We start from the raw sequence: 27,606 nt of genomic DNA, 5'->3' as shown, positions 1-27,606 counted from the left end.
GCAGGGCAGAGGCGGAGCTATGACTAGTGAGAGTTGGAATCCTTTTTAAAGCTTTGGGAGGTCTTGGGGCTCACTGGTTTTCCATTGGATCCGGGCGAAAGGAAATAGGACATGTACTCATGTTTTTTTGCTTCCATTCCTTCTATACGCCGGAGTGAGATGTTCCTGATGTCTAATCGACTGAGTTACCGAAGTCCGAATGGACAAGATGCCCTGAAGACCAAACCATGGACCAGATGCAGAGGATTCCAAACCAGCCGGCGACCAGCGCGAAACACCACCTCCTGAGTCAGCTCCCGAAGAAAAGAATCTCCGAGTCAAGATTTGTTTTTGAGCTACGTGTCAAGATTGACTTTCTGTTTTCCATTATCTGTTTTGTTTTATGGATTCAGGACTTTTCATAGACAAGACAGTTTTTTTTTCAAAGAAGAAGATCGAGATTCGTCGAGGGACACTGGGGAGCATATGACAAAGAGGAGGGACTGTTGTGGAAATTTTATTAGGATGTGTTTCTAATATATTGTGTATTGTCATTCGTCGAGGGACACTGGGGAGCATATGACAAAGAGGAGGGACTGTTGTGGAAATTTTATTAGAATGTGTTTCTAATATATTGTGTATTGTCATCATGTCTCTCAGTGTCAGGGTAAACCATTGGAGTGGATATCTTCCTGTGTATGTCCTGTCACAGCTGCTGGGCGCAGAGGTCTCCGTCGGCGAATGGTCCATGTGCTAAGCACTGGGCTGTGGGCCGGGGGAGACTGATGTGTTCAGGAGAGCAGTGTTTTGTTGCCTGATGTATAAACGCCGGCTAGGGCCCCCGCGCAAGACGCAGATTTATTGGCTTGGCGTGGATGCATTTGTTAAGAGAACAATATATGAAAGGAACGTGCGTTTGTTGTCTCTAGTGCGCCTGATCAGCCGCTGGAGATAATGACGTTGTCCTGTAAATAAACATATCACAGTAGTATTATAGGGTTACGAAAAGTATCAATATAATATATCACAGAGAGAAATTACTTTTCATATAAAACATTTTACTATCGTTGGTTAAAATATTACCCCATCTAAATATGAATGTTAGGCTAAGTCAAATAAATAGACAAGGCCTTACTTTGGACGTATACAGGATAGTGCAGTCCGATATATAAAAAATAACGGCAACTTACAGTTAGATGACTGTGGGCCTGGCCAGACAGTGAAAGAGAGGTGAAGTCTGGGCCGGGGATAGATGAGGGGAGGGGGGGAACAAAGTCCCTAATACATCCCTCAATGTACCCCTGCCTCTCAGTGGCTAAACCTTCGCTGTCGCCTAGTATTACCCTGCCTGTAAGGATTGAAGATGTTTGTCCCTTCTTAGCAGTTTGTCCCGAAGCGTTTCCCCAGTAGTCGTAAAAACTGGTTCATCAGGGGACTCAGGATGGATGATCAATTGTTGCAGGTTTCATTAGTGGTAATTGCCCATCTGATATTATAGGGCAAAATTCTGATGATAATTATATAGCAGACCTCCTGGTATAGCTGGTATAGTAAGGTGCACTGGTATCACTGAATAGGCGGTTCAAATACCTGTTTTTGGCGCCTAGAAGCATGTCCCACCTCCTGGATAACCCTATGACGTCTTGATGTCGAACACAGCGCCACTTCCGGTATTTGGAACGCACGCGGCACCAGGTGGAACGCACATGTGATTCCAAAACCGGAAGTGAGCGGGCGTCAGTCTCCTCTTCATTTCCTGCCTATGGAACGCTTGCATGAGTGTGGGAGGAGAATCAAGGAGGCAGATAGCGATACTGCCCACATGATTAAGAGGGGGAGGGGGAGGTCTGTTGCCCCTTTATTTTAAAATCGAAAGTTTTCACTAGTGTCAGCACTGGAATAACCTACACTATACGGGATTTTGCCAACTGCCGTACCCAAGGGGTCATTTATCTGTGTACCTGTAGCTGTCCCTTAAGTTATGTTGGAAAAACCAAACGCAAATTTAGGAGACGGGTTGGGGAACACTTGGGTGATGTTAGGAACCGCAGAGACAAACCGATCACACATAATGTACTTGAGGTACATGAGGGCGACGTGAGTACAGGGTGGGCCATTTATATGGATACACCTTAATAAAATGGGAATGGTTGGTGATATTAACTTCCTGTTTGTGGCACATTAGTATATGTGAGGGGGGAAACTTTTCAAGATGGGTGGTGACCATGGTGGCCATTTTGAAGTCGGCCATTTTGAATCCAACTTTTGTTTTTTCAATAGGAAGAGGGTCATGTGACACATCAAACTTTCACAAGAAAAACAATGGTGTGCTTGGTTTTAACGTAACTTTATTCTTTCATGAGTTATTTACAAGTTTCTGACCACTTATAAAATGTGTTCAATGTGCTGCCCATTGTGTTGGATTGTCAATGCAACCCTCTTCTCCCACTCTTCACACACTGATAGCAACACCGCAGGAGAAATGCTAGCACAGGCTTCCAGTATCCGTAGTTTCAGGTGCTGCACATCTCGTATCTTCACAGCATAGACGATTGCCTTCAGATGATACGAGATGTGCAGCACCTGAAACTACGGATACTGGAAGCCTGTGCTAGCATTTCTCCTACTGTGTTGCTATCAGTGTGTGAACAGTGGGAGAAGAGGGTTGCATTGACAATCCAACACAATGGGCAGCACATTGAACACATTTTATAAGTGGTCAGAAACTTGTAAATAACATGACCCTCTTCCTATTGAAAAAACAAAAGTTGGATTCAAAATGGCCGACTTCAAAATGGCCGCCATGGTCACCACTAGGGATGAGCGAACCCGAACTGTATAGTTCGGGTTCGTACTGAATTTTGGGGTGTCCGTGACACGGACCCGAACCCGAACATTTTCGTAAAAGTTCGGGTTCGGGGTTCGGTGTTCGGCGCTTTCTTGGCGCTTTTTGAAAGGCTGCAAAGCAGCCAATCAACAAGCGTCATACTACTTGCCCCAAGAGGCCATCACAGCCATGCCTACTATTGGCATGGCTGTGATTGGCCAGTGCAGCATGTGACCCAGCCTCTATTTAAGCTGGAGTCACGTAGCGCCGCACGTCACTCTGCTATGATCAGTATAGGGAGAGGTTGCAGCTGCGACGTTAGGGCGAGATTAGGCAGATTTACTCCTCCAAAAGACTTCATTCTGTGATCGATCTGCAGCTGTGGATCATTGAAGTGCTATTATTGACTTGCTCACTTTTTTGAGGCTGCCCAGAGCGTTTTTAGATCACTTTTTTTCTGGGGTGATCGGCGGCCATTTTGTGACTTGTGGTGCGCCAGCACAAGCTATCACCAAGTGTATTTAACCATCGATAGTGTGGTTATTTTGTGCTATATCCTACATCAGCTGCAGGCTGAGCCTGTGTCACCGAAGTGCATTTAACCATCAACAGTCTGGTTATTTTTTGGCCATATACTACATCAGCTGCAGGCTGAGCCTGTGTCACCGAAGTGCATTTAACCATCGACAGTCTGATTATTTTTTGGCCATATACTACATCTGGTGCAGGCTGAGCCTGTGTCACCCAAGTGCATTTAACCATCAACAGTGTGGTTATTTTTTGGCCATATATTACATCAGAGCCTGTCACCCAGCGCCTAAAAAATAGACCTGACATTTCTATTCAACCAAATCTGTACTGTTTTAGCTGGTCAAGTTATTTGTAGTGACCGTAAAAGCACACTTTTTTTTCTGGGTTGAAAAACCATTCCCAAATTTGCCATTCTCAAAATAACTAGTTTCTGGTATTTGAGGCCTACTTGAAATCTATCCCAAAAAGAATATCTTACATTGAAGCTAGTGATAGTGTCATTCAGAAAAACCTAAGACACACGCTAGCGTGCTGATAGAAATCTGATTCTGTGATTAAACCTATACCTGTCACACAGCGCAAAAAAAAACAGGCCTCACATCTCTATTTAACCAAATCTCTACTGTTTTAGCTGGTCAAGTTATTTGTAGTGACCGTAAAAGCACACTTTTTTTTCTGGGTTGAAAAACCATTCCCAAATTTGCCATTCTCAAAATAACTAGTTTCTGGTATTTGAGGCCTACTTGAAATCTATCCCAAAAAGAATATCTTACATTGAAGCTAGTGATAGTGTCATTCAGAAAAACCTAAGACACACGCTAGCGTGCTGATAGAAATCTGATTCTGTGATTAAACCTATACCTGTCCCACAGCGCAAAAAAAAAACAGGCCTCACATCTCTATTTAACCAAATCTCTACTGTTTTAGCTGGTCAAGTTATTTGTAGTGACCGTAAAAGCACACTTTTTTTTCTGGGTTGAAAAACCATTCCCAAATTTGCCATTCTCAAAATAACTAGTTTCTGGTATTTGAGGCCTACTTGAAATCTATCCCAAAAAGAATATCTTACATTGAAGGTAGTGATAGTGTCATTCAGAAAAACCTAAGACACACGCTAGCGTGCTGATAGAAATCTGATTCTGTGATTAAACCTATACCTGTCACACAGCGCAAAAAAAAACAGGCCTCACATCTCTATTTAACCAAATCTCTACTGTTTTAGCTGGTCAAGTTATTTGTAGTGACCGTGAAAGCACACATTTTTTTCTGGGTTGAAAAACCATTCCCAAATTTGCCATTCTCAAAATAACTAGTTTCTGGTATTTGAGGCCTACTTGAAATCTATCCCAAAAAGAATATCTTACATTGAAGGTAGTGATAGTGTCATTCAGAAAAACCTAAGACACACGCTAGCGTGCTGATAGAAATCTGATTCTGTGATTAAACCTATACCTGTCACACAGCGCAAAAAAAAACAGGCCTCACATCTCTATTTAACCAAATCTCTACTGTTTTAGCTGGTCAAGTTATTTGTAGTGACCGTAAAAGCACACTTTTTTTTCTGGGTTGAAAAACCATTCCCAAATTTGCCATTCTCAAAATTGTGGTGAACGGGAACAATGAGGAAAACATCTAATAAGGGACGCGGACGTGGACATGGTCGTGGTGGTGTTAGTGGACCCTCTGGTCAGGGCCGATCCTAGGGTCACAGGCGCCTGGGTGCAGAAATATTTCTGGCGCCCCCACATGGGCGTGGTTATCTTACTAACTCCTCCCCTTTACAATGTTTCTATGGCAACAACTTCAGCCCCCAACTTCAGCCCCACCAATTTGCTTTGACAATAACTTAGTCAACGGCTTTGACAAGTCAAAATAAATGTCATGTGCCAGTAGCCAGAGCCCCCCCATATCATGTGCCAGTAGCCAGAGCCCCCCATATCATGTGCCAGTAGCCAGAGCCCCCCATATCATGTGCCAGTAGCCCCCCTTATGTGCCAGTAGCCCCCCTATGTGCCAGTAGCCCCCCTTATCATGTGCCAGTAGACCCCCTTATCATGTGCCAGTAGCCCCCTTATCATGTGCCAGTAGCCCCCCTTATCATGTGCCAGTAGCCCCCCATATCATGTGCCAGTAGCCAGAGCCCCCCCCCTTATCATGTGCCAGTAGCCAGAGCCCCCCCCCCATATCATGTGCCAGTAGCCAGATCCCCCCCATTATCATGTGCCAGTAGCCAGAGTGCCCCCATATCATGTGCCAGTAGCCAGAGTGCCCCCATATCATGTGCCAGTAGCCCCCCATATCATGTGCCAGTAGCCCCTCTTATCATGTGCCAGCCCAGTAGTCCCCCCTTATCATGTGCCAGCCCAGTAGTCCCCCCTTATCATGTGCCAGCCCAGCAGCCCCCCTTATCATGTGCCAGCCCAGCCCAGTAGTCCCCCCTTATGTGCCAGCCCAGTAGCCCCCCTTATGTGCCAGCCCAGTAGCCCCCCTTATCATGTGCCAGCCCAGTATTGTACCTATATAAAAAAAAAATAATACACTTATACTTACCTCCAGCAATGCGATGCGATGCAGGCCGCCTCTTCCGTCTGTGTCCCTCGCTATACGGCTCAGGCGACGCGATGACGTCATCGCGCCGCCTGCACCGGCCTCTGATAGGCTGCCAGCACTAAGCCGGCAGCCTATCAGAGGAACAGGAGGGGACACACCTCTCCCTCCTCTGCCGCAGCACAGGCATCTGTATTGCCGTCCTGAGGACGGCAATACAGATGACTATGGAGATGAGCGCTTCCGCAATGGAGGCGCTCATCTCCTGCTCTGCCCTGCCGCCGGCCGCGGCCGCCCCCACTTGTCACCAGGGCCGCGGCCTTGCGGCACTCAGGCTTGCCGGCCCACCGGGAAATTTCCCGCTATCCCGGCAGGCCAGTCCGGCCCTGCACTCGGCGCCTTTCGGGTGACAGCGCTGGGGTGCGGGGCACCCACTGCACCCCGTGTAGGATCGGCCCTGCCTCTGGTGCTGGGAGAGGACGTGGCCGTTCTGCCACAGCCACACGTCCTAGTGAACCAACTACCTCAGGTCCCAGTAGCCAGCAGAATTTACAGCGATATTTGGTGGGGCCCAATGCCGTTCTAAGGATGGTAAGGCCTGAGCAGGTGCAGGCATTAGTCAATTGGGTGGCCGACAGTGGATCCAGCACGTTCACATTATCTCCCACCCAGTCTTCTGCAGAAAGCGCACAGATGGCGCATGAAAACCAAGCCCATCGGTCTGTCACATCACCCCCATGTATATCAGGGAAACTGTCTGAGCCTCAAGTTATGCAGCAGTCTCTTATGCTGTTTGAAGACTCTGCTGCCAGGGTTTCCCAAGGGCATCAACCTAGCCCTTCCCCAGAGGTGGAAGAGATAGAATGCACTAACGCACAACCACTTATTTTTCCTGCTGATGAGGACATGGGAATACCACCTCAGCACGTCTCTGATGATGACGAAACACAGGTGCCAACTGCTGCGTCTTTCTGCAGTGTGCAGACTGAACAGGAGGTCAGGGATCAAGACTGGGTGGAAGACGATGCAGGGGACGATGAGGTCCTAGACCCCACATGGAATGAAGGTCGTGCCACTGACTTTCACAGTTCGGAGGAAGAGGCAGTGGTGAGACCGAGCCAACAGCGTAGCAAAAGAGGGAGCAGTGGGCAAAATCAGAACACCGCCTGCTACTGACCGCCGCCATCTGGGACCGAGCACCCCAAAGGCAGCTTCAAGGAGTTCCCTGGCATGGCACTTCTTCAAACAATGTGCTGACGACAAGACCCGAGTGGTTTGCACGCTGTGCCATCAGAGCCTGAAGCGAGGCATTAACGTTCTGAACCTTAGCACAACCTGCATGACCAGGCACCTGCATGCAAAGCATGAACTGCAGTGGAGTAAACACCTTAAAAACAAAGAAGTCACTCAGGCTCCCCCTGCTACCTCTTCTGCTGCTGCTGCCTCGGCCTCTTCTGCTGCTGCCGCCGCCTCGGCCTCTTCTGCTGCTGCCGCCGCCTCGGCCTCTTCCTCCGCCTCTGGAGGAACGTTGGCGCCTGTCGCCCAGCAAACATGGGATGTACCACCAACACCACCACCTGCGTCACCAAGCATCTCAACCATGTCACACGGCAGCGTTCAGCTCTCCATCTCACAAACATTTGAGAGAAAGCGTAAATTCCCACCTAGCCACCCTCGATCCCTGGCCCTGAATGCCAGCATTTCTAAACTACTGGCCTATGAAATGCTGTCATTTAGGCTGGTGGACACACACAGCTTCAAACAGCTCATGTCACTTGCTGTCCCACAGTATGTTGTTCCCAGCCGCCACTTCTTCTCCAAGAGAGCCGTGCCTTCCCTGCACAAACAAGTGTCCGATAAAATCAAGTGTGCACTGCGCAACGCCATCTGTGGCAAGGTCCACCTAACCACAGATACGTGGACCAGTAAGCACGGCCAGGGACGCTATATCTCCCTAACTGCACACTGGGTAAATGTAGTGGCGGCTGGGCCCCAGGCGGAGAGCTGTTTGGCGCACGTCCTTCCGCCGCCAAGGATCGCAGGGCAACATTCTTTGCCTCCTGTCTCCTCCTCCTCCTACTCAGCTTCCTCCTCCTCTTCTTCCACCTGCTCATCCAGTCAGCCACACACCTTCACCACCAACTTCAGCACAGCCCGGGGTAAACGTCAGCAGGCCATTCTGAAACTCATATGTTTGGGGGACAGGCCCCACACCGCACAGGAGTTGTGGCGGGGTATAGAACAACAGACCGACGAGTGGTTGCTGCCGGTGAGCCTCAAGCCTGGCCTGGTTGTATGCGATAATGGGCGAAATCTCGTTGCAGCTCTGGGACTAGCCGGTTTGACGCACATCCCTTGCCTGGCGCATGTGCTGAATTTGGTGGTGCAGAATTTCATTCGCAACTACCCCGACATGTCAGATCTGCTGCATAAAGTGCGGGCCGTCTGTTCGCGCTTCCGGCGTTCACACCCTGCCGCTGCTCGCCTGTCTGCGCTACAGCGTAACTTCGGCCTTCCCGCTCACCGCCTCATATGCAACGTACCCACCAGGTGGAACTCCACCTTGCATATGCTGGACAGACTGTGCGAGCAGCAGCAGGCCAAAGTGGAGTTTCAGCTGTAGCACGCACGGGTCAGTCGCACTGCGGATCAGACACACTTCACCACCAATGACTGGGCCTCCATGCGAGACCTGTGTGCCCTGTTGCGCTGTTTCGAGTACTCCACCAACATGGCCAGTGGCGATGACGCCGTTATCAGCGTTACAATACCACTTCTATGTCTCCTTGAGAAAACACTTAGGGCGATGATGGAAGAGGAGGTGGCCCAGGAGGAAGAGGAGGAAGAGGGGTCATTTTTAGCACTTTCAGGCCAGTCTCTTCAAAGTGACTCAGAGGGAGGTTTTTTGCAACACCAGAGGCCAGGTACAAATGTGGCCAGACAGGGCCCACTACTGGAGGACGAGGATGAGGAGGAGGTGGAGGAGGATGAGGATGAAGCATGTTCACAGCGGGGTGGCACCCAAAGCAGCTCGGGCCCATCACTGGTGCGTGGCTGGGGGAAAACACAGGACGATGACGATACGCCTCCCACAGGGGACAGCTTGTCCTTACCTCTGGGCAGCCTGGCACACATGAGCGACTACATGCTGCAGTGCCTGCGCAACGACAGCAGAGTTGCCCACATTTTAACGTGTGCGGAATACTGGGTTGCCACTCTGCTGGATCCCCGGTACAAAGACAATGTGCCCACCTTACTTCCTACACTGGAGCGTGATAGGAAGATGCGCGAGTACAAGCGCACGTTGGTAGACGCGCTACTGAGAGCATTCCCAAATGTCACAGGGGAACCAGTGGAAGCCCAAGGCGAAGGCAGAGGAGGAGCAAGAGGTCGCCAACGCAGCTGTGTCACGGTCAGCTCCTCTGAGGGCAGGGTTAGCATGGCAGAGATGTGGAAAAGTTTTGTCACCACGCCACAGCTAACTGCACCACCACCTGATACGGAACGTGTTAGCAGGAGGCAACATTTCACTAACATGGTGGAACAGTACCTGTGCACACCCCTCCACGTACTGACTGATGGTTCGGCCCCATTCAACTTCTGGGTCTCCAAATTGTCCACGTGGCCAGAGCTAGCCTTTTATGCCTTGGAGGTGCTGGCCTGCCCGGCGGCCAGCGTTTTGTCTGAACGTGTATTCAGCACGGCAGGGGGCGTCATTACAGACAAACGCAGCCGCCTGTCTACAGCCAATGTGGACAAGCTGACGTTCATAAAAATGAACCAGGCATGGATCCCACAGGACCTGTCCATCCCTTGTGCAGATTAGATATTAACTACCTCCCCTTAACAATATATTATTCTACTCCAGGGCACTTCCTCATTCAATACTATTTTTAATTTAATTTTACCATTATATTGCGGGGCAACCTAAAGTTGAATGAACCTCTCCTCTGTCTGGGTGCCGGGGCCTAAATGTGTGACAGTGGCCTGTTCCAGTGGTGGGTGACGTGAAGCCTGATTCTCTGCTATGACATGAAGACTTATTCTGTGCTGACATGAAGCCAAATTCTCTGTTACGCGACCTCTCTCCTCTGCCTGGGTGCCTGGGCCTAAATATGTGACAGTGGCCTGTTCCAGTGGTGGGTGACGTGAAGCCTGATTCTCTGCTGACATGAATACAGATTCTGCGCTGACATAAGGCCAGATTCTCTGTTACGGGACCTCTCTCCTCTGCCTGGGTGCCTGGGCCTAAATGTGTGACAGTGGCCTGTTCCAGTGGTGGGTGACGTGAAGCCTGATTCTCTGCTATGACATGAAGACAGATTCTGCGCTGACATAAGGCCAGATTCTCTGTTACGGGACCGCTCTCCTCTGTCTGGGTGCCGGGGCCTAAATGTGTGACAGTGGCCTGTTCCAGTGGTGGGTGACGTGAAGCCTGATTCTCTGCTATGACATGAATACAGATTCTGCGCTGACATAAGGCCAGATTCTCTGTTACGGGACCTCTCTCCTCTGCCTGGGCCTAAATGTGTGACAGTGGCCTGTTCCAGTGGTGGGTGACGTGAAGCCTGATTCTCTGCTATGACATGAAGACAGATTCTGCGCTGACATAAGGCCAGATTCTCTGTTACGGGACCTCTCTCCTCTGCCTGGGTGCCTGGGCCTAAATGTGTGACAGTGGCCTGTTCCAGTGGTGGGTGACGTGAAGCCTGATTCTCTGCTATGACATGAAGACAGATTCTGCGCTGACATAAGGCCAGATTCTCTGTTACGGGACCGCTCTCCTCTGCCTGGGTGCCGGGGCCTAAATGTGTGACAGTGGCCTGTTCCAGTGGTGGGTGACGTGAAGCCTGATTCTCTGCTATGACATGAAGACAGATTCTGTGCTGACATCAGGCCAGATTCTCTGTTACGGGACCTCTCTCCTCTGCCTGGGTGCCGGGGCCTAAATGTGTGACAGTGGCCTGTTCCAGTGGTGGGTGACGTGAAGCCTGATTCTCTGCTATGACATGAAGACTGATTCTGCGCTGACATGAAGCCGGGTTCTCTGCTATGGCATGAAGAGACTGATTCTCTGCTGACATGAAGCCAGATTCTTTGCTATGGCATGAAGAGACTGATTCTCTGCTGACGTGAAGCCAGATTCTCTGCTTTGGGACCTCTGTCCAATTGATATTGGTTCATTTTTATTTTTTTTATTTTTATTTTAATTCATTTCCCTATCCACATTTGTTTGCAGGGGATTTACCTACATGTTGCTGCCTTTTGCAGCCCTCTAGCTCTTTCCTGGGCTGTTTTACAGCCTTTTTAGTGCCCAAAAGTTCGGGTCCCCATTGACTTCAATGGGGTTCGGGTTCGGGACGAAGTTCGGATCGGGTTCGGATCCCGAACCCGAACATTTCCGGGAAGTTCGGCCGAACTTCTCGAACCCGAACATCCAGGTGTTCGCTCAACTCTAGTCACCACCCATCTTGAAAAGTTTCCCCCCTCACATATACTAATGTGCCACAAACAGGAAGTTAATATCACCAACCATTCCCATTTTATTAAGGTGTATCCATATAAATGGCCCACCCTGTACACTAAAATTCCAAGTCATCGAAGTCATACGTCAGTCCCCAAGGGGTGTTTTATTTAGTCTCCCTCTTTTTCATATAATATCCATACTCTATGGCAGTGTTCCTCAATTCCAGTCCTCAGGGCCCACCTACCAGTCATGATTTGAGAATATCCCACAGAATGAATAACTGTGGAAAGTCCTGATGCACTGACACTAATTATATCACCTGCTCAATACTAAGGAAATCCTGAAAACATGACCGGCAGGTGGGTCCTGAGGACTGGAGTTGAGGAACCCTGCTCTATGTTGACCTTTTCAAATATGTGATTCTAGATTAACTTGCATTGTATCGGACCGAAATTAGTTCATTTTTATATATACCACAATGGGGGGCCTGTTCTTTTGACAGGAATGTATGTCATTACAGTTTATTTATCTAGTCCCTCTTTACAAGTATGTGGGACGGTTTGCTTATAAAGATGCATATTTTTCTATATATTAAATCATGGTTCTAGAACTTATATATCTATTATTTCTCCCCTTCCCCTCTTAATCATGTGGGCAGTATCGCTATCTGCCTTCTTGATTCTCCTCCCACACTCCTGCAAGTGTTCCATAGGCAGGAATTGAAGAGGAGACTGACGCCCGCTCACTTCCGGTTTTGGAATCACATGTGCGTTCCACCTAGCGCCGCGTGTGTTCCAAATACCGGAAGTGGCGCTGTGTTCGACATCAAGACGTCATAGGGTTATTTTGCCCTATAATATCAGATGGGCAATTACCACTAATGAAACCTGCAACAATTGATCATCCATCCTGAGTCCCCTGATGAACCAGTTTTTACGACTACTGGGGAAACGCGTCGGGACAAACTGCTAAGAAGGGACAAACATCTTCAATCCTTACAGGCAGGGTAATACTAGGCAACAGCGAGGGTTTAGCCACTGAGAGGTGGGGTCGCCCCTTTCGGGGCGGGTGCTCCGCCTGTAGGCAGGGGTACATTGAGGGATGCATTAGGGACTTTGTCCCCCCCCCCTCATCTATCCCCGGCCCAGACTTCACCTCTCTTTCACCGTCCAGCCGGGCCCCCAGTCATCTAACTGTAAGTTGCCGTAATTTTTTATATATCGGACTGCACTATCCTGTATACGTCCAAAGTAAGGCCTTGTCTATTTATTTGACTTAGCCTAACATTCATATTTAGATGGGGTAATATTTTAACCAACGATAGTAAAAGTTATGTTTTATATGAAAAGTAATTTCTCTCTGTGATATATGTAAATAAACATGCATGAGGATCATAGTAACTTTATCTGGCATTGATCACTGAGCAAGGCTGGATAAAGTTAACTCCAGTGGTTATAGGATAGGTTATGGGAGGTTATAGTATACATGTGTTTGTTAGCTGGCTGTGTTATTCTAAATGATGGTGTCTTGTCTTCCTATGTCATCACTTCCTGTATGTCATCACTTCCTGCATCCTTGTTACATGAAGTAAGTGGTCGGGTGACTGGCCAGCCCCTTTCTATTGTTACTGTGACTAAATAAAAGGTGATCAGTGGAGGAGGGGCAGTTGCTCAGCAGAACTGAACATGAAAACACCTTTGTCTGACTATGACTGCGGTTGAGATTTTTACCTTTCCTTACACAAAGTCTCATGAGAGCGGATTTCTACTATTAATATTTCTACAACAAGGCTTTGAGTGGAATTGACTCCAAGGGACTGTCACGATACTGGCTGTCATTAAACCTAAAATACTCATTGCTTTTGTTACTGTGCATACTGATTTCCTCTTAAAGGCACAAATCTTTTCCCTCAGGTTTTCCTGTCTTTTTTGTAGTAGGAAGGATCTTTGAGCTGTGGAATCCAATTCAGTCCCTAAAAAGATCTTCCTGTTATCGGGCGTTAGGTCTGATTTTTCCACATTTAATATCCATCTTAGATCCTGTAGGAGGAAGATAACTGTTTTTGTTGATTACTGTATTTTTCGCTTTATGACGCACTTTTTTCCCCACAAAAGTGGGGGGAAAATGGCTGTGCGTCTTATAAAGCGAATACAAGTGAGCGCTTCCATTATGGAAGCGCTCACTAGTCTGAATTAGGTGCTGGGAATTGGAAGCGAAGCGCCGCAAGCGCTTGTAGTATTCACCCTTCCCAGTCTTTCTTGCTGGGGCCGGCGCTGCACTGTCCTGACCGCGTATAGCGTCAGGACGTAGTGCACACACCATGACCTGACGCTGCACGCAGTCAGGTGACAGAGCAGCGCAGGCCGGGAAGACAGGGGAGCGCAACTTCTGCCGAAGGTGGAGGAGCCGCAGCGCAGGACAGGTAAGAGATGGTTTTTATTTTAATCTGATCTTAGCTCTGATGGGGGGGTCTCACTATGTGGGCTGATATAAGGTCGGATGGGGGTCTGACAATGTGGGCTGATCAGAGGTCTGATGGGGTTCTGACATGAAGGGCCGATGTGATGTCCTGATATGGGGGCCTGATCTGATGTCCTGATATTTATGGGGGTTTGATCTGATATCCTGATATGAGGCCTGATGAAAAAAAAAAAATCTTATTTTCCTCCTCTTAAAGAGGACCTTTCACTAGAATAAAACATCTAAACTAACTATACAGACATGTAGAGCGGCGCCCAGGGATCCCCCTGCACTTACTGTTATACCTGGGCGCCGCTCCGTTCTCCGGTTATAGCCTCCGGTATCTTCATAGTTAGGCTCCACCCAGGGGAACCTGACGGCGTCTCTTTCTCCCAGGCTGTAGCGCTGGCCAATCGCAGCGCTCAGCTCATAGCCTGAGAGGTTGTTTTTTTTGCGCATTTAGGGTAAAGTTATATAATTGTATTTATTTTTAACAGACAATAAATCCACGATAATTCACTGCAAGTTAGCAGTATCTATATGTGTATATATGTTTGTATTTGTGTAAATATTTTTTCTGTGTTTATATTCTGTTAGATATTTGATTGGCTGTTCTAAACTACCGCCCATTGTGGGCGTCTAACATCATCGTACAGACAAATTAGTTTACTATGTTAGCTGATGAAGGCTGGACGGGCCAAAACGTGTCCTCCTGTTTGGATATACCTATATGGAATAAAAAGCATATGTATTCAAAGTAACGAGGTTTGCTTCCTTCCCGTGCCGGCGCGCACTAGGATTGAGTGCTGACCATTTTTTTCATAGTTTCTCTAATGGCAGTAATTAATGAATCCATATCTTCTGACGAGGAACAATATTTCCTCTCCTCATCATAGGATGTGGAAGGCAGTGTATCCTCGCCTTCTTCTTCCCCCTCCTCTTGTGACTATATTGGTACTGCATTTCCTCTGAATCGGATTAAGGCTCCCATTAGGTTTTTAAGTTCTAGGGGTGTTCGCTATTCCTGGAGAGGGCATTAGGGACAAAACTGATACCTTAAAGGGAACCTGTCACCGGGATTTTGTGTATAGAGCTGAGGACATGGGTTGCTAGATGGCCGTTAGCACATCCGCAATAGCCAGTCCCCATAGCTCTGTGTGCTTTTATTGTCTAAAAAAAACGATTTGATACATATGCAAATTAACCTGAGATGAGTCCTGTCCCTAAATCATCTCACGTACAGGACTCATCTCAGGTTAATTTGCATATGTATCAAATCGTTTTTTTTACACAATAAAAGCACACAGAGCTATGGGGACTGGATATTGTGGATGTGCCAGCGGCCATCTAGCAACCCATGTCCTCAGCTCTATACCCAAAATCCCGGTGACAGGTTTCCTTTAACTTCTTCCGTTAGTAAAGAATGTTGCTCTTCCTTCATTATTTTGTTGATACAGTCCATACACTATTATTTTGTATATGAATTTTGTGGCCCCTTATTGCATGTAGCACATCTCTTAGGCTTCTTTATGGGTGCTTTCTTTCTCCCCATAGTAAGATATAACAGATATGCCCTTAAGTATGTAAGCAGGGTATACAGCAAGGACAGGGAGAAGCAACTTACTTACAAGTCCTTGGGGACTGCTCTCTGCGACCAGAGTTAAAGAGGACCTTTCACTAGAAAATAAAATCTAAACTAAGTATACAGCAATGTAGAGCAGCGCCCAGGGATCTCCCTGCACTTACAATTATACCTGGGCGCCGCTATCGCCTCCGGTATCTTCACAGGTTAGGCTCCACCCAGGGGAACCTGCCGGCGTCTCTTTCTCCCATGCTGTAGCGCTGGCCAATCGCAGCGCTCAGCTCATAGCCTGAGAGGTTTTTTTTTCTCTCAGGCTATGAGCTGAGCGCTGCAATTGGCCAGCGCTACAGCATAGGAGAAAGAGACGCCGGCAGGTTCCCCTGGGTGGAGCCTAACATGTGAAGATACCGGAGGCTATACCGGGCGAACGGAGCGGCGCCCAGGTATAATAGCAAGTGCAGGGAGATCCCTGGGCGCCGCTCTACATGTCTGTATTCTTAGTTTAGATTTTTTAAAAGGTCCTCTTTAAGGGCATCTATGTCGGAGGAACACTGCCTGGTGTATCTAGCCCTGTTTAAATACTGATTCACTTACTCTTCCAGGACTCCTCCCCAGGAGAGTCTATCTGATGGCGCGCGAGGCAAGAATACCAGTCCTCAAATGCTCCTTACTGCACGCTAAGGGTGCTGCCATCTTTATTCCAGTCTCTGTAATCCCGGATTGGAAGTGACATCAGACAACGCGCACACTTCTCACCTGATTCAGTCTGCGGACCCGGAGCAACTGAAGATTTAATGGAGGAGGAACCCAATGGCCAGAGCCCCCACAGGAATGCAGCAGTTATCCAGACCATGGTGATTTTTGATAAGTTCCAGCTCTTCTTTTATCCCCTGGCCAACAGGTAACCAAAGGGTCTAGGGAAAAAGAGGTCTGAACAGCCAAGCCAACCCCCCCAATGTGGCACTGTCATGGAAAAATGCCTTAGTTGCCCATAGCAGCCAGAGTCCACATTACATTTTTCAGCTCTCCTTTGGAAAATGAAAGATGGAATCTGGTTGCTATGGGCAACTAGGCCAGTTTTCCTTTAGACCAATTTTGATAAATCTCCCTCAGAGTGTATAGCACAATACATTACCCCATTGTGTAGTCCTCTCACTAGTGACATCAAAAGTTGTTTAGCTACTCTAAGTCAGAGCTGGCATCTATTTCCTGAGGACCTTAAGCACGGGGAAGGTGTTTCTCACAGTTCTCTCTATGTGCTGAACGATCGTTCAGCCTTCTCTGTACTGATCACAAGGATCAGTGTTCGGCAGGGAGAGAGAAGTGTGCAGGCGAACACCTTCCTCATTGATCAAGCAGAGTGCTGTACGAGCACTTAGCCGGATCATCAAGCAAGCAGTCAGGGGGGCCTGGCACTACTGGACCACCATGACTGCACACTAACATGCAGGCATTTTTAAGATTTTTTCCAGCTAAGGCTACTTTCACACTACCGTTCAGAGCAGGTCCGTCTGATGTCTGCTCAGACGGATCCGCTCCTATAATGCAGACATTTGGATCCGTTCAGAACGGATCCGTCTGCATTATAGTTAAAAAAAAATTCTAAGTGTGAAAGTAGCCTGAACGGATCCGTCCAGACTTTACATTGAAAGTCAATGGGGGACGGATCCGTTTGAAGATTGAGCCATATGGTGTCATCTTCAAACGGATCCGTCCCCATTGACTTACATTGTAAGTCTGGACGGATCCGCTTGCCTCCGCACGGCCAGGCGGACACCCGCCGGAGGCTGAACGCTGACAGACTGATGCATTCTGAGCGGATCCGCGTCCACTCAGAATGCATTAGGGCCGGACGGATGCGTTCGGGGCCGCTTGTGAGCCCCTTCAAACGGAGCTCACAAGCAGACACCCGAACGCAGGTGTGAAAGTAGCCTAAAACGTGAGTCCAAAAAATACTATAAGTATAATCTAAGACTGCCATGTTCAAGATCTCTGCAGGTTTTCATTGAATAGACACTGCAGTTGATCACTTACTTACATTACTTTCACACTAGCGTTAAAGTTTTCCGGTATTGAGTTCCGTCACAGGGGCTCAATACTGGGGAAAAAAAACGCTTACGTTTTGTTCTAATGCATTTTGAATGGAAAGCAATCCGTTCAGTATGCATCAGGATGTCTTCAGTTCAGTCACTTTTACGGTATTTGGCCAAAGAAAATACTGTGACGCTTGCTGGAACGCCGGATCCTTTGAAATGTATTAATGCCGGATCCGGATTCCCAGTCTGCGCATACCTTCAAAAAACGTGAAAAAAATACCGGATCCGTTTTTCCGAATGACACTGGAGAGACCGATACGGTATTTCAATGCATTTGTCAGCCGGATCCGGAAACAAATGATATCGGTTTGCACACGGATTTCTGGATCCGGCAGACAGTTCCGACAACAGAACTGTCTGCCGGATTCCTGTAACGCTAGTGCGAAAGTACCCTTAGGATGAAAACCTGTTCTGGTCAGAAGATGATCATACTGGTATATTGGCTCATACAAACATTCAAGATTTTCCAAATGTGGAATCTAAGGAAAAAATAAATAAAAATAAAACCAGCTAATAACTCACAACCAATAGGCATGGTGTAGATTAAAAAACTTGCAGTGGAAAAATCTGCTTTGTGAATAAAGTGAAAAATTCCAAAACTGTACACAATATAAGTATACCCCCCCTGCTGTAAACTGCAATGAAAGAATAAGGAATATAAACAAAGGGAATAAAAAAATATTTATGCAGTGATTACAAAGTCATCCCTTTTCTGATGGAATGGTGCACAGTGATGAAGCAGGTCTCTAAGGGACCACCTTCTCACACAGATGATTTTGCTACAATACATTTCCACTATAGAGGGTGCAGCAGGGAAATGTAGTGTTACATTGGAAATCCTTCAGATGGCAGCTATGTAATACAAGGACAGCTCAGGTCATTTTTGTTATCCCTAAAGACAAATAGACATGAACGCAGAAGGGTCTATAAATCAAGTGTTTATTTTGTCCATTAAGAGAAAGGATTATGCTTTCTCTTTCTTGACAGACTTGGTAGTCTTTGCAGCCTTGGTAGACTTTTTAGGCTTGGCTGGTTTTTTAGAATCGGCAGACTTTGCAGACCCGGTGGACTCCTTTACAAGTTTCTTCATCTCATGTCTGATAATCTTGTTCCTCTGTAAAATGAGAAAAGATTTCACTGTAGAATTGCAGAATGTTACAGTAACTAGCAGACCCCTACTGAGCAATTTAAAATAAAAATAAAAAATGGCCTTCATTATCCTCAGCTGCAGCACTCCTGGACTGCAAGCAATTTCCTGTCCACTCTAAACTACAAGTTCCACATTCCCTCAATGACCAGGTCCCTGCCCCATGTATTTCACACTGGCTATGAAAGAGGAGCGTTCGCAGAGTCTCTGCCCCACGCGGACCACATACTGCTCCTATTCCTCAGCCCTATCCTCTCTCCCTGCTCTGGCTAGCTTTACATGCTGTCTCAGTAGCAACTGCCTCCCATTAGATAACATCCAACAACCCCCTCTCACACCGATACCCCCATGATCTCTGGATTACTCCCAGCGCTATTAGTTCTACACATCAGAAGGATACAGCTACTGTGAGGAGAGGGCACCTAATGAAACTGGTGAGGAGAGTGGTCAGGGGATGCAGCCAGGTTGGTACATACTACTGTGGATGTGCTGAGACAGGCAAGAACTACTGAAATACAAGTCAGCAAAGAGGGTGGCTACAAGTGGAAAGTTAGCAAAATGTACACTTTACCGAGAGCTCTTATTTTGACGTTTTTTCTGTTGAACCACCCTGTTCATGTGCTGGGGCGCCAGTATTTGGTATGTTCATCAGAGGCTCAATGTCACACACTTGTCATATTTGATGGGACTAATAGCACAGTGTGCAGTGAGATTCTCTATCATGGCACAGCTCATAAGTGAATGGGGTCTGTCGGAAGCCATCGGTAAGGGTCTACTGTTGGATGCAGCACTGCGGTTCCCATTTGTGTGGACAGACTCTTACACAAGACTATAAAATACTTTGGGTAATACCGCAGGCTAGTAACAATCAGAATAAACTTACCATTTTCTTTGCCTTCATGACCTTGTAACGATCGAAGTCTGTCATATTTGCTTTCTGTAGAAAATAATTAAGTTCTGTTTAAGAAGTTCCTAAACATTTACTAAAATAGAAGTGTTCAAACAGGATAAAACACCACAAATCCAAATCAGGGTCTAAATACTCATATCACCAAATTCCAAGTCAAAAAAAGAAAACACAAACCCAAAAACTGTAACTAAACCAAGTTTACTAATAAGCATCAGAGTGACTACTACAGGGGTACAACTGAAGTCACTTGACTAGAAACAAGAGAGGTTGTGAAGGACATTTAGCACTTGTGGTTTTTGTGTCAGTTTTAAGTCTGTCTTTGCCTTGTGTGCCTGCGCCAAATTTATCAAATGGTGCACCTATATTTGGCATGAGTGCAATGTGGTTTTAAACTCGTGTAAAAGTAGACCAGGGGGTTGCCTGGCATAGGCTGTGACTTCTATAAAAGCCACACATAGAAAATGAGCCATAAGCCAGGTCTAATCTCACTTTTAGTGGGGAGGCTCACCTAATGTCGCATAAACTGTGCGCCCGCCAAATCTCACATCCGATTTGATAAGTGTCCCCCTGTGATCTTATAATGGCTTATTTACTGACAAGCCAGCCACCAGTCTTTAGGAACTGTCACATTTCCTGACACGTCCGTTTTAGTAACTGCTTGCACTCCCCATGTAATAGTCACAATAATGCCTCCTTTATTATTTCTGCTAGAAGTTTTAAATTCGCAAGTTTGAAATTAAGGTCTAGATGGGTGCTACCAGGTTGGTGGAGGGGGTGTCCAGGGACAGGCCAATAACTGGTAACCAATTTAGACCTTTATTACAAACTTCTAAGTAATTTATTCATAACTTCTAGTGGGAATAATAACGGAGCGACACAACATGGGAGTTATAAGAATAGATGCTCCAGAATTTCAAGGGGGATGCAGGTATTTGGCAAAACATGTCAGGAGAGGAGAAAGGTCCTCAAAAAAAAAAAAAAAGTTTTAGTCAAATTTTTTTTTTTAAGCACTGACCATGTGTTCTGCGAATCAGGAATGAACGCCCCACACTAACAGAAGGCTATGTAGCTAGTAGCCGTAACAGCTATATACAAATGAACATTGTAAAAGGCACTTTTTACAATAAAGCGGATAGACTAGACTATAGCTGGCCACTATTCCTACGCATGTCTGGTTTCAATAGGGGACAGACCTGTAATAGAATAGAGGGGTACTTACCTGATGGACCCTGCCCGCTGGGCACCAAAGAGGCCAGTGACTGGCTGCTGCCGTCACGTGTTGTCGACTCGGTGTCACAGCTGCAGCCGGGAAAACATAGCCTTTCCGGGAGAACTGGGGAGTGGCGGTGCAAGGCCTGTCAGGTAAGTACTCATCTATTCTCTTACAGGTCTGCCCCCTGAGCGGTCCGGTTTCCTCTTGAAACCGGACAACCCCTTTACATAGGCCAAAGATCAGGATACTGCTACAGCCAATCTTCTGATAATAGAGCAAAGAGTCACCGAAATCACTGTTTCTGGGCAGCTGATCTTCCTTCTACCTTAACAGTGATCTGCTGCCAAGAAGCAATAATTCTCTATGGGGGGGGTGGGGGTCACCAGTCCCCATACAAAGACTAATGGAAAAGCAGCTCCCACCTCCTTGGATGAGCAGGAAATTTCAGATAATTCTTGTGTAAGGCTAAATGCACACGATCAAGATTGCGTGCAAATTTGCGTCCAGAAAATCTGCACCGTAGGTCAGATACATTGTATTCTATGAGAATTTGAAATTCTCATGCACACAATGCAGATTTTTTTTCCCCATGCGGATTTTGACCTGCAGTTCAGATTTTAAAATCCGTAACATGTCAATTTATTAGATTTTTTCTGACCACATTTTCTCCATTCCCTTCAATAGGCAGAGGATGTGAGGTCCGCATGTATTTTCCTGCGAACACCTGCGGATTTCAGTGCTGATTCTCCATACATAAGCCCTGAACATGTGACATTACCCTAAAGGTGCCTTTAGCCATACATGCACGTTTTACCCCCAAAAGTGAATGAGAAAAACCATTAGGCCCCATTCGAACAACCAAATTTTCGTTCTGCATCTTTTGCGGATCTAATGCTGACCCACTCATTTCAATGGGGCTACAAAAATGTGGACAGTACACCATGTGCTGTCTGCATCTGTATATGTCTGTTCCAAATAGGACTGCAACGAGTACTCGATTAAATCAAGTAATTTGACACAAAAAAAATCCTCAATGCAAATTTTTTGCAGCGAGGATTTCGTGTGTGTCACAAGACCACGGAGCGGGGGTGAAGCGCTTGCTATTACCTGCTCCGTGGTCTCCCGCTGGCCCGCAATGCTCTCAGAATACTCACCTTTACAGCTGGATGCCTCCAGACACTCCACAGCACGTCCATGGTCCCACGCTGCACTGACCTCCTGACATACCCACGCCGTGACCTGACACGCTGTGTGATGTCAGGCCCAGAGCAGCGCGGAACGATGGCGTGTCGGCGGCGCCCCTGCTGGAAACACAAGTTGGTGACACCGAGGGTATGGGGGCACGACTAAGGCCGGGCGCCCAGTGGCATAGCAACCAATGACGCTGTGCACTCCGGGTGTCAGGAGGAGGGCAGGCAGGACTTTCATGGACCGTGCGTCCGTGGTTTAACTGAAGTGAGGCCCAGCCTTGGGGGCAGAGCCGATGCACTTGGGCTGATCGCACAGGGGGGAACGAAGGGTGTTGGGGACTGATGGCAGGGGGTCTGATGTGTTTTTATAAAGGAAGACAGTCTATTAATAAAAGATTTTCTTATTAGATTACTCGATTAATCATAAAAATTAATCGGTAGAATACTCAATTGCTAAAACAATCGTTAGCTGCAGCCCTAGTTCCAAAGACAAGCAAAAGATAGAACATGTCCTATTCTTGTTCATATATGGACAAGAATAGGCATTGTTACAATGGGTTTGCAAAAAAAAAAAAAAAAAGGATACAACACAGATGTTATCTGCATTTTTGGTGCATCTGCCTTTTACAGGCATACAATACATATGGCCGTGTGAATGCACCTTTACCTGCAGTATATCTCCCACAGGAACTAAGGATCAGGCATGTTGTAATGCAACATGCAAGATCCTTCCGACATCTGGTCAGGGGAGAGTCGGGATACCAACACAAATTGGTTAACGCCAATGAAGTTAGAGGGTTCAGCTGATTTTTCTAGTGTGTATGGACAATTTTACTTTGCCCGCAGATTCCACATGGACATCTTAGAGATATTTAGCATACATGCCCTTAACTAAACCAAACCAGTCAAAAAAAAGGCAAGTCTGTATATGCACATCAAATATACAACAGAACTGTATCAGATGGGACAGCTTCACTTACACATCCCTAGAGAGCCGAGTACAAGTAAACAGGGTTAGAAAGAAAACGTACCCTCTGTCTGGCATCGATTCTCTTGGCCCAGCTTGTTTGGGTCCATTTCTCATTGACATTAGCTTTCTCCCAAGCAACACGGACGCATTTTTGGCGTGCACTAAAATCATAAAAACAGCCTTTAGTCAGCAATTGTAAAAGAACCACCACTAATCAACCATGTACCCATCACAATATTTACAGCAGGTTGACTAATACAACCAGCTCTCATCCCATATAAGAGGGGAAAAACTGTACAACTGCAGTCAAGCCTTTTAAAGCGACCCCCAGTATAAGCGGCACACAGAGATAGCGTGAAGGAGGCCGTATACAAACCTGTGTGGAAACTTGATGACAAAGTCGGTGAGCTGCATGCATTTGAAGGGCATTGACTGCCTCCTCACACCGCTGCAGGGACCATCTACAAGAGCCTGTGAAGACAGAAGGTTAAATCATCCACAAAACCAGGACACGACAAGTATTCTGGAACATCTATTCTTACAACTATGCATTGTAGAGTTCTTCTATTCTTCCTATTAAAGTTTATGAATAAACTCACAACTGGATGGCACCAGTTAGCGGTGTGCCCACTACACACCCTTACATTGCCCTGACAGTGGCAGACTGTCGTGACACACGCCACTCACAAAAAATACTGACACCCATTATCAAGTTATTCAAATAGTCAAGAGGAATAACAGAGGAACAGAACATGATACCTATAAGTAGAGATGCTCTAGAATTGTTATTTTAGGAAAGCAAATATTTGCTAAAACAAAGGTGGCGGCAGGTCCTAACTGAGGTGTAACGCGTCATTAGTTTTGGGGCCACTAATCCTCCATCATGCTGTTTCGCAAAAAGCACTTAGCTTTCACAACTGCCCATTTCCGCATAAAAAAAAAAAAAATTATAAATCTTAACCAAGTTGACTCGGGCATATGAGCACAGCACAGAGAAGCTGGCACAACGTGCCCGATGCCACCAGACTCACATGAGGTACTAAACTACACAAGTTCTTCCACTACGTAATGCCAAAACTGCTGCTTCCCCTTAGGCATCATGCACACAACAGTTTTACGGGTCCGTGTCTGAGCCGCATTTTTTGAGCGCTGCATACAGACCCATTCATTTCTAAGGGTCTGTAAAGAATGCGGACAGAAATGACAAAACTTTTCTTCTCCGATTCGGACATTAGGCAGTTCTATTAGGATGCACACAGCCGGTATCCCTATTTTGCTTATGCGCTCGGTATGCAAACTGTAAAATACATACGGTCGCGTGCACGAGGCCTTAAAGGGGTTATCCCATCTCAAACAATGGGGCCATATCGCTAGGATATGCCCCCATTGTCTGACAGGTGCGGGTCCCACACCTACGACGAGACCGGAGCAGGGAGAGCTGTGGCTGGAGTACCCCAGATTTCCCGGGGTCCATCCACCACCAAGAGCTGATCCTCGATGCTGCCATAGAAGTGAATGGGAGCACACCGCACACGAGCGGCCCCTGCTCCCATTCATTTCTATGGGAGAGACGGAAATAGCTGAGCCAGCGCTCGGTAATTTTCGCCAGCCCCATAGAAATGAATGGAGGGTGGCTGCACATGCACAGTGCGCCCTCCGTTCATTTCCCCGATCCGTTCTCACTGTAGGTGCGGTTCCCAGTAGCGATATGCCCCCATTGTCTGAGATGGGAAAACCCCTTTAATGAAACTTCCAGGATCACATGATCATCCCTTGTAATGGACAGAACCACGCTCCGCTAATAGTTACCCTGTTCTGGTCAATGACATCGACAATTGCCACAAGTCTGCCAGCATAGGGACCGTAGGAGACGTGGGCGACACGGCCGATCTGGACGAAGCGTTTGAACACCTGCAAAGAGACAAACATGATTAATATGTGGCAGTACTGGTCCCACCGACTATAATGGACCTAAGACCCTTACGTCAGACAGATCCAACCGTAAAGAAAAGCTCTACCTTACTACGGAAGAGACCCTTTGTGTGCTGTACACAGAGGCCGTAGAGATCCAGTACCGGTAAATTACAATATCTGGAGAAGTCTTGGCTCTGGAGAAACTCTAGATGGGGGGGGGGGGGGGACGGACGGACGTTATACAGTCAGGGCCGCTATGCACAACGGGGATGTTCCAGGACTAGTGTCATTTACCAAGCACAGCTCCCACTCGGGCTACAGGCACACGACAGCGAAAAACGGACGTGTGATTAGCATTTTCATGACTGTGAATATTAGATGGGCCCATTTTTAAAGGTTTTTTTCCCAGTCATGTGCATGTAGCCACTTTAGGGTATGTTCAAGTTTTTTTTTTAAGCACAGCAAAAAACGGAGGAATTTACTTCCGCATTCTACATTGTTTAGGATGTGGTTTTTATTCCGACACAGTTTTAATTACTTTTTTTTTTTTAACCCTGGCCATAGCATCTACGTCAGGACATGTCCCCCCTTTCCCCTCCACATGGCATGTAGAACTGCAGGGAAGGAATTACCAAGCCATTTCTCCATTCGATTCAATAGAGACTAACTGCAAGCATTTTCAGCACATTTTTTGGGTGCGGAATCCACGTTGTAAAAGCTCCATGTGAACATCCCCTTCACATTAGGGATTTAACCCATTCCTTAACCACACCTGGGAGCTGAGCGGTGACAGGACCCAGATCCCAGCAATGAGCGCTTCCATCTGTATCGATGGAAGCGCTCATTGCTTCTGACACCCCCCTGAGAGCCGGCTCGGGGTAAGCAGAGCACAAGTGCACCCATCTCACCATGATGGCGTCGGCGAGCAGAAAGGAAGGAACCAGGCAGCCCTTTCCGGATGACCTAGGAAGCCGAACCAATGAGGGAACAGAAAAGAGCTTACGTCACGCACGCTAGCAATAAGAAGGCAGATTATAAAGAGAATAGTAAGGACATGATCTTTTATGTGATTGGATGACGCGTGACCACGTGACATAAAGACTTACTTTATAGGGGAATAGGAGGACGTGGTTTGTCCGTCTATAAATATAGAGAGGCGCAGCTTTGGGCTCTGCTAATATGGACGCTGCTGGAGTGTGATCAATTGGGGGCGGTCAGTTAGAATGTTTAACCCCTTAGTGCTATTTGAGGTGTGTACTCGTCATGGAGCACTGCTACTTGGCGCTCCATGACTAGTATACACGTCATAGCAGCAATCTGTCACCATCTCTTCAGACATGGTGACAGCGCTGAGGCCCCGGCTGTTACACACAGCCAGGGATCATTCTCAGCTAACCTTCCCGGGACCAGGCCGGCGATCGCCCTGATTGGCTAGTCTGTATAGACTAGCCAATTAGAGGATTCTAATGTCTCTGAACGGTTCTGATTCCCACAGTTCGTGACTGTGACGATCAGAACCTTCTAAATGTGTGTCACATGGCAAATCTGCAGTAAAATCCACAACAAATTTGCATGTAACACATAATTATGCCAGGTTTCACTGCGGATTTGGTTCTCTTGAACAGTATGTCCACCTACATGAAGATTGTATGGAGCAATAAGTCATATTGACAGGGATCATATCCCAACACCAAATAAAAGGAATACAAAAATCCAAATCTATTATGGTGGGGGTATCTATGTAGGTACTGTGACACAGTAAAGGGAATTGTATGTGGAGGCAGGTATTTTCCTCAGAGTGTGTGCTGCTGGACTAATTAGCAGTCAAGTAAGGTCAAACCTTTGTGTCAGGTGGAGGTGGGAGTCACTCCCGTGGTGGCTCTGCTGGACTCAGGGAGTCGGGTGACCCTTGTGAGGGCTTCCCTGGTGCAACCCACCGATTTTACGGGACGGAAAGTCGGGGTGCTCAGCATACATGGGGATTTAAAAGAGTACCCCACTGCTCTGGTGTAGCTGATCACGTGTGTCAGCAGGCAGATCCATGAGGTGGCCATAACCACCAGCATGCACTATAAAGTGATACTAGGAAGAGACTTTCCATTGTTCCCAGCCCTGTGGCCGACCGTTGCACATACTGATCCCCGGGTGATAGGGAAAGCTCCAGTAGCGAGGCCTGGCCCAGTTGTGGTGTTAGAACACCAGAAACCCAAGGCGGAGGGCCCCACGGTAGGTCTAGTGGGTGAGTGGGAGACAATCCCACTGAATAGGATAGGTAGGGAGCATAGGAAGATAGCTCAGCCAGCCCAGAATCGGGCCTATAATCGAGCATCTGGGGTCCGTAACTGTTACCGGGGAGATCCTGTTTTGGTTTTTGGGCCTCCTGTACAGTAAGTTCCTCACTAGGTGGCGGTAGCTCTACAAAACATCAGAGAAAGTTGGAGACACAAATTACAAGGTACGCCAGCCAGGTCGGCAAAAGCTGAGGCAGGTCTACCATGTCAATTTACTAAAACCTTGGAAGGTTAGGGAGACCTGTACTGAGAACAGCCCGCGGCTGTTCTAGGGAAAGAGATTCCGGTCCCTCTGCTACAGGGCAAGCGGCTGCCACAGAAAAGATTACTGACAGCCTTTTCCGCTAAACAGATTCAGGGGGCCAGGGAGTTTGTTAGTCGGAACACAGATGTGTTCTCTGACCTCCCTGAACGCCCTTCCGTAACCCACTGTGATATTGTCACTGAGCCCCAGGCAAAAGTCTGGTTAAAGCTGTACCGGG

At 47.2% G+C, this 27,606-nt stretch overlaps 1 protein-coding gene across 1 annotated transcript; it reads right to left on the bottom strand.

Annotated features, from left to right (window-relative positions):
- Window positions 1-18,409: 18,409 nt before the first annotated feature.
- LOC120995584 (60S ribosomal protein L14-like) lies at window positions 18,410-25,850 on the bottom strand. Its single transcript, XM_040424861.1, has 6 exons — window positions 25,742-25,850; window positions 24,729-24,830; window positions 23,296-23,390; window positions 22,981-23,080; window positions 19,520-19,573; window positions 18,410-18,603 (listed from the first exon to the last, which is right to left on the bottom strand). Exons 1-6 carry the CDS (start codon window positions 25,742-25,744, stop codon window positions 18,454-18,456), a joined length of 504 nt encoding a protein of 167 aa, XP_040280795.1. The 5' UTR covers window positions 25,745-25,850; the 3' UTR covers window positions 18,410-18,453.
- Between the last annotated feature and the right edge of the window lie 1,756 nt (window positions 25,851-27,606).

The sequence above is a fragment of the Bufo bufo genome, chromosome 3, assembly GCF_905171765.1.
Source record: "Bufo bufo chromosome 3, aBufBuf1.1, whole genome shotgun sequence".
Classification (NCBI taxonomy): Eukaryota; Metazoa; Chordata; class Amphibia; order Anura; family Bufonidae; genus Bufo; species Bufo bufo.
The sequence above is the reverse complement of the archived record's forward strand: the minus strand, read 5'-3'. Positions and strand labels throughout refer to the sequence as shown.

What these genes read in the sequence shown, in the direction of transcription:
- LOC120995584 (XM_040424861.1), bottom strand. An exon ending in GTCATCAAGTTTCCACACAG is followed by an intron (nt 23,081 to 23,295) that starts GTTTGTATACGG and finishes TTATGATTTTAG; the next exon opens with TGCACGCCAAAAATGCGTCC. An exon ending in GAATCGATGCCAGACAGAGG is followed by an intron (nt 19,574 to 22,980) that starts GTACGTTTTCTT and finishes TATTTTCTACAG; the next exon opens with AAAGCAAATATGACAGACTT.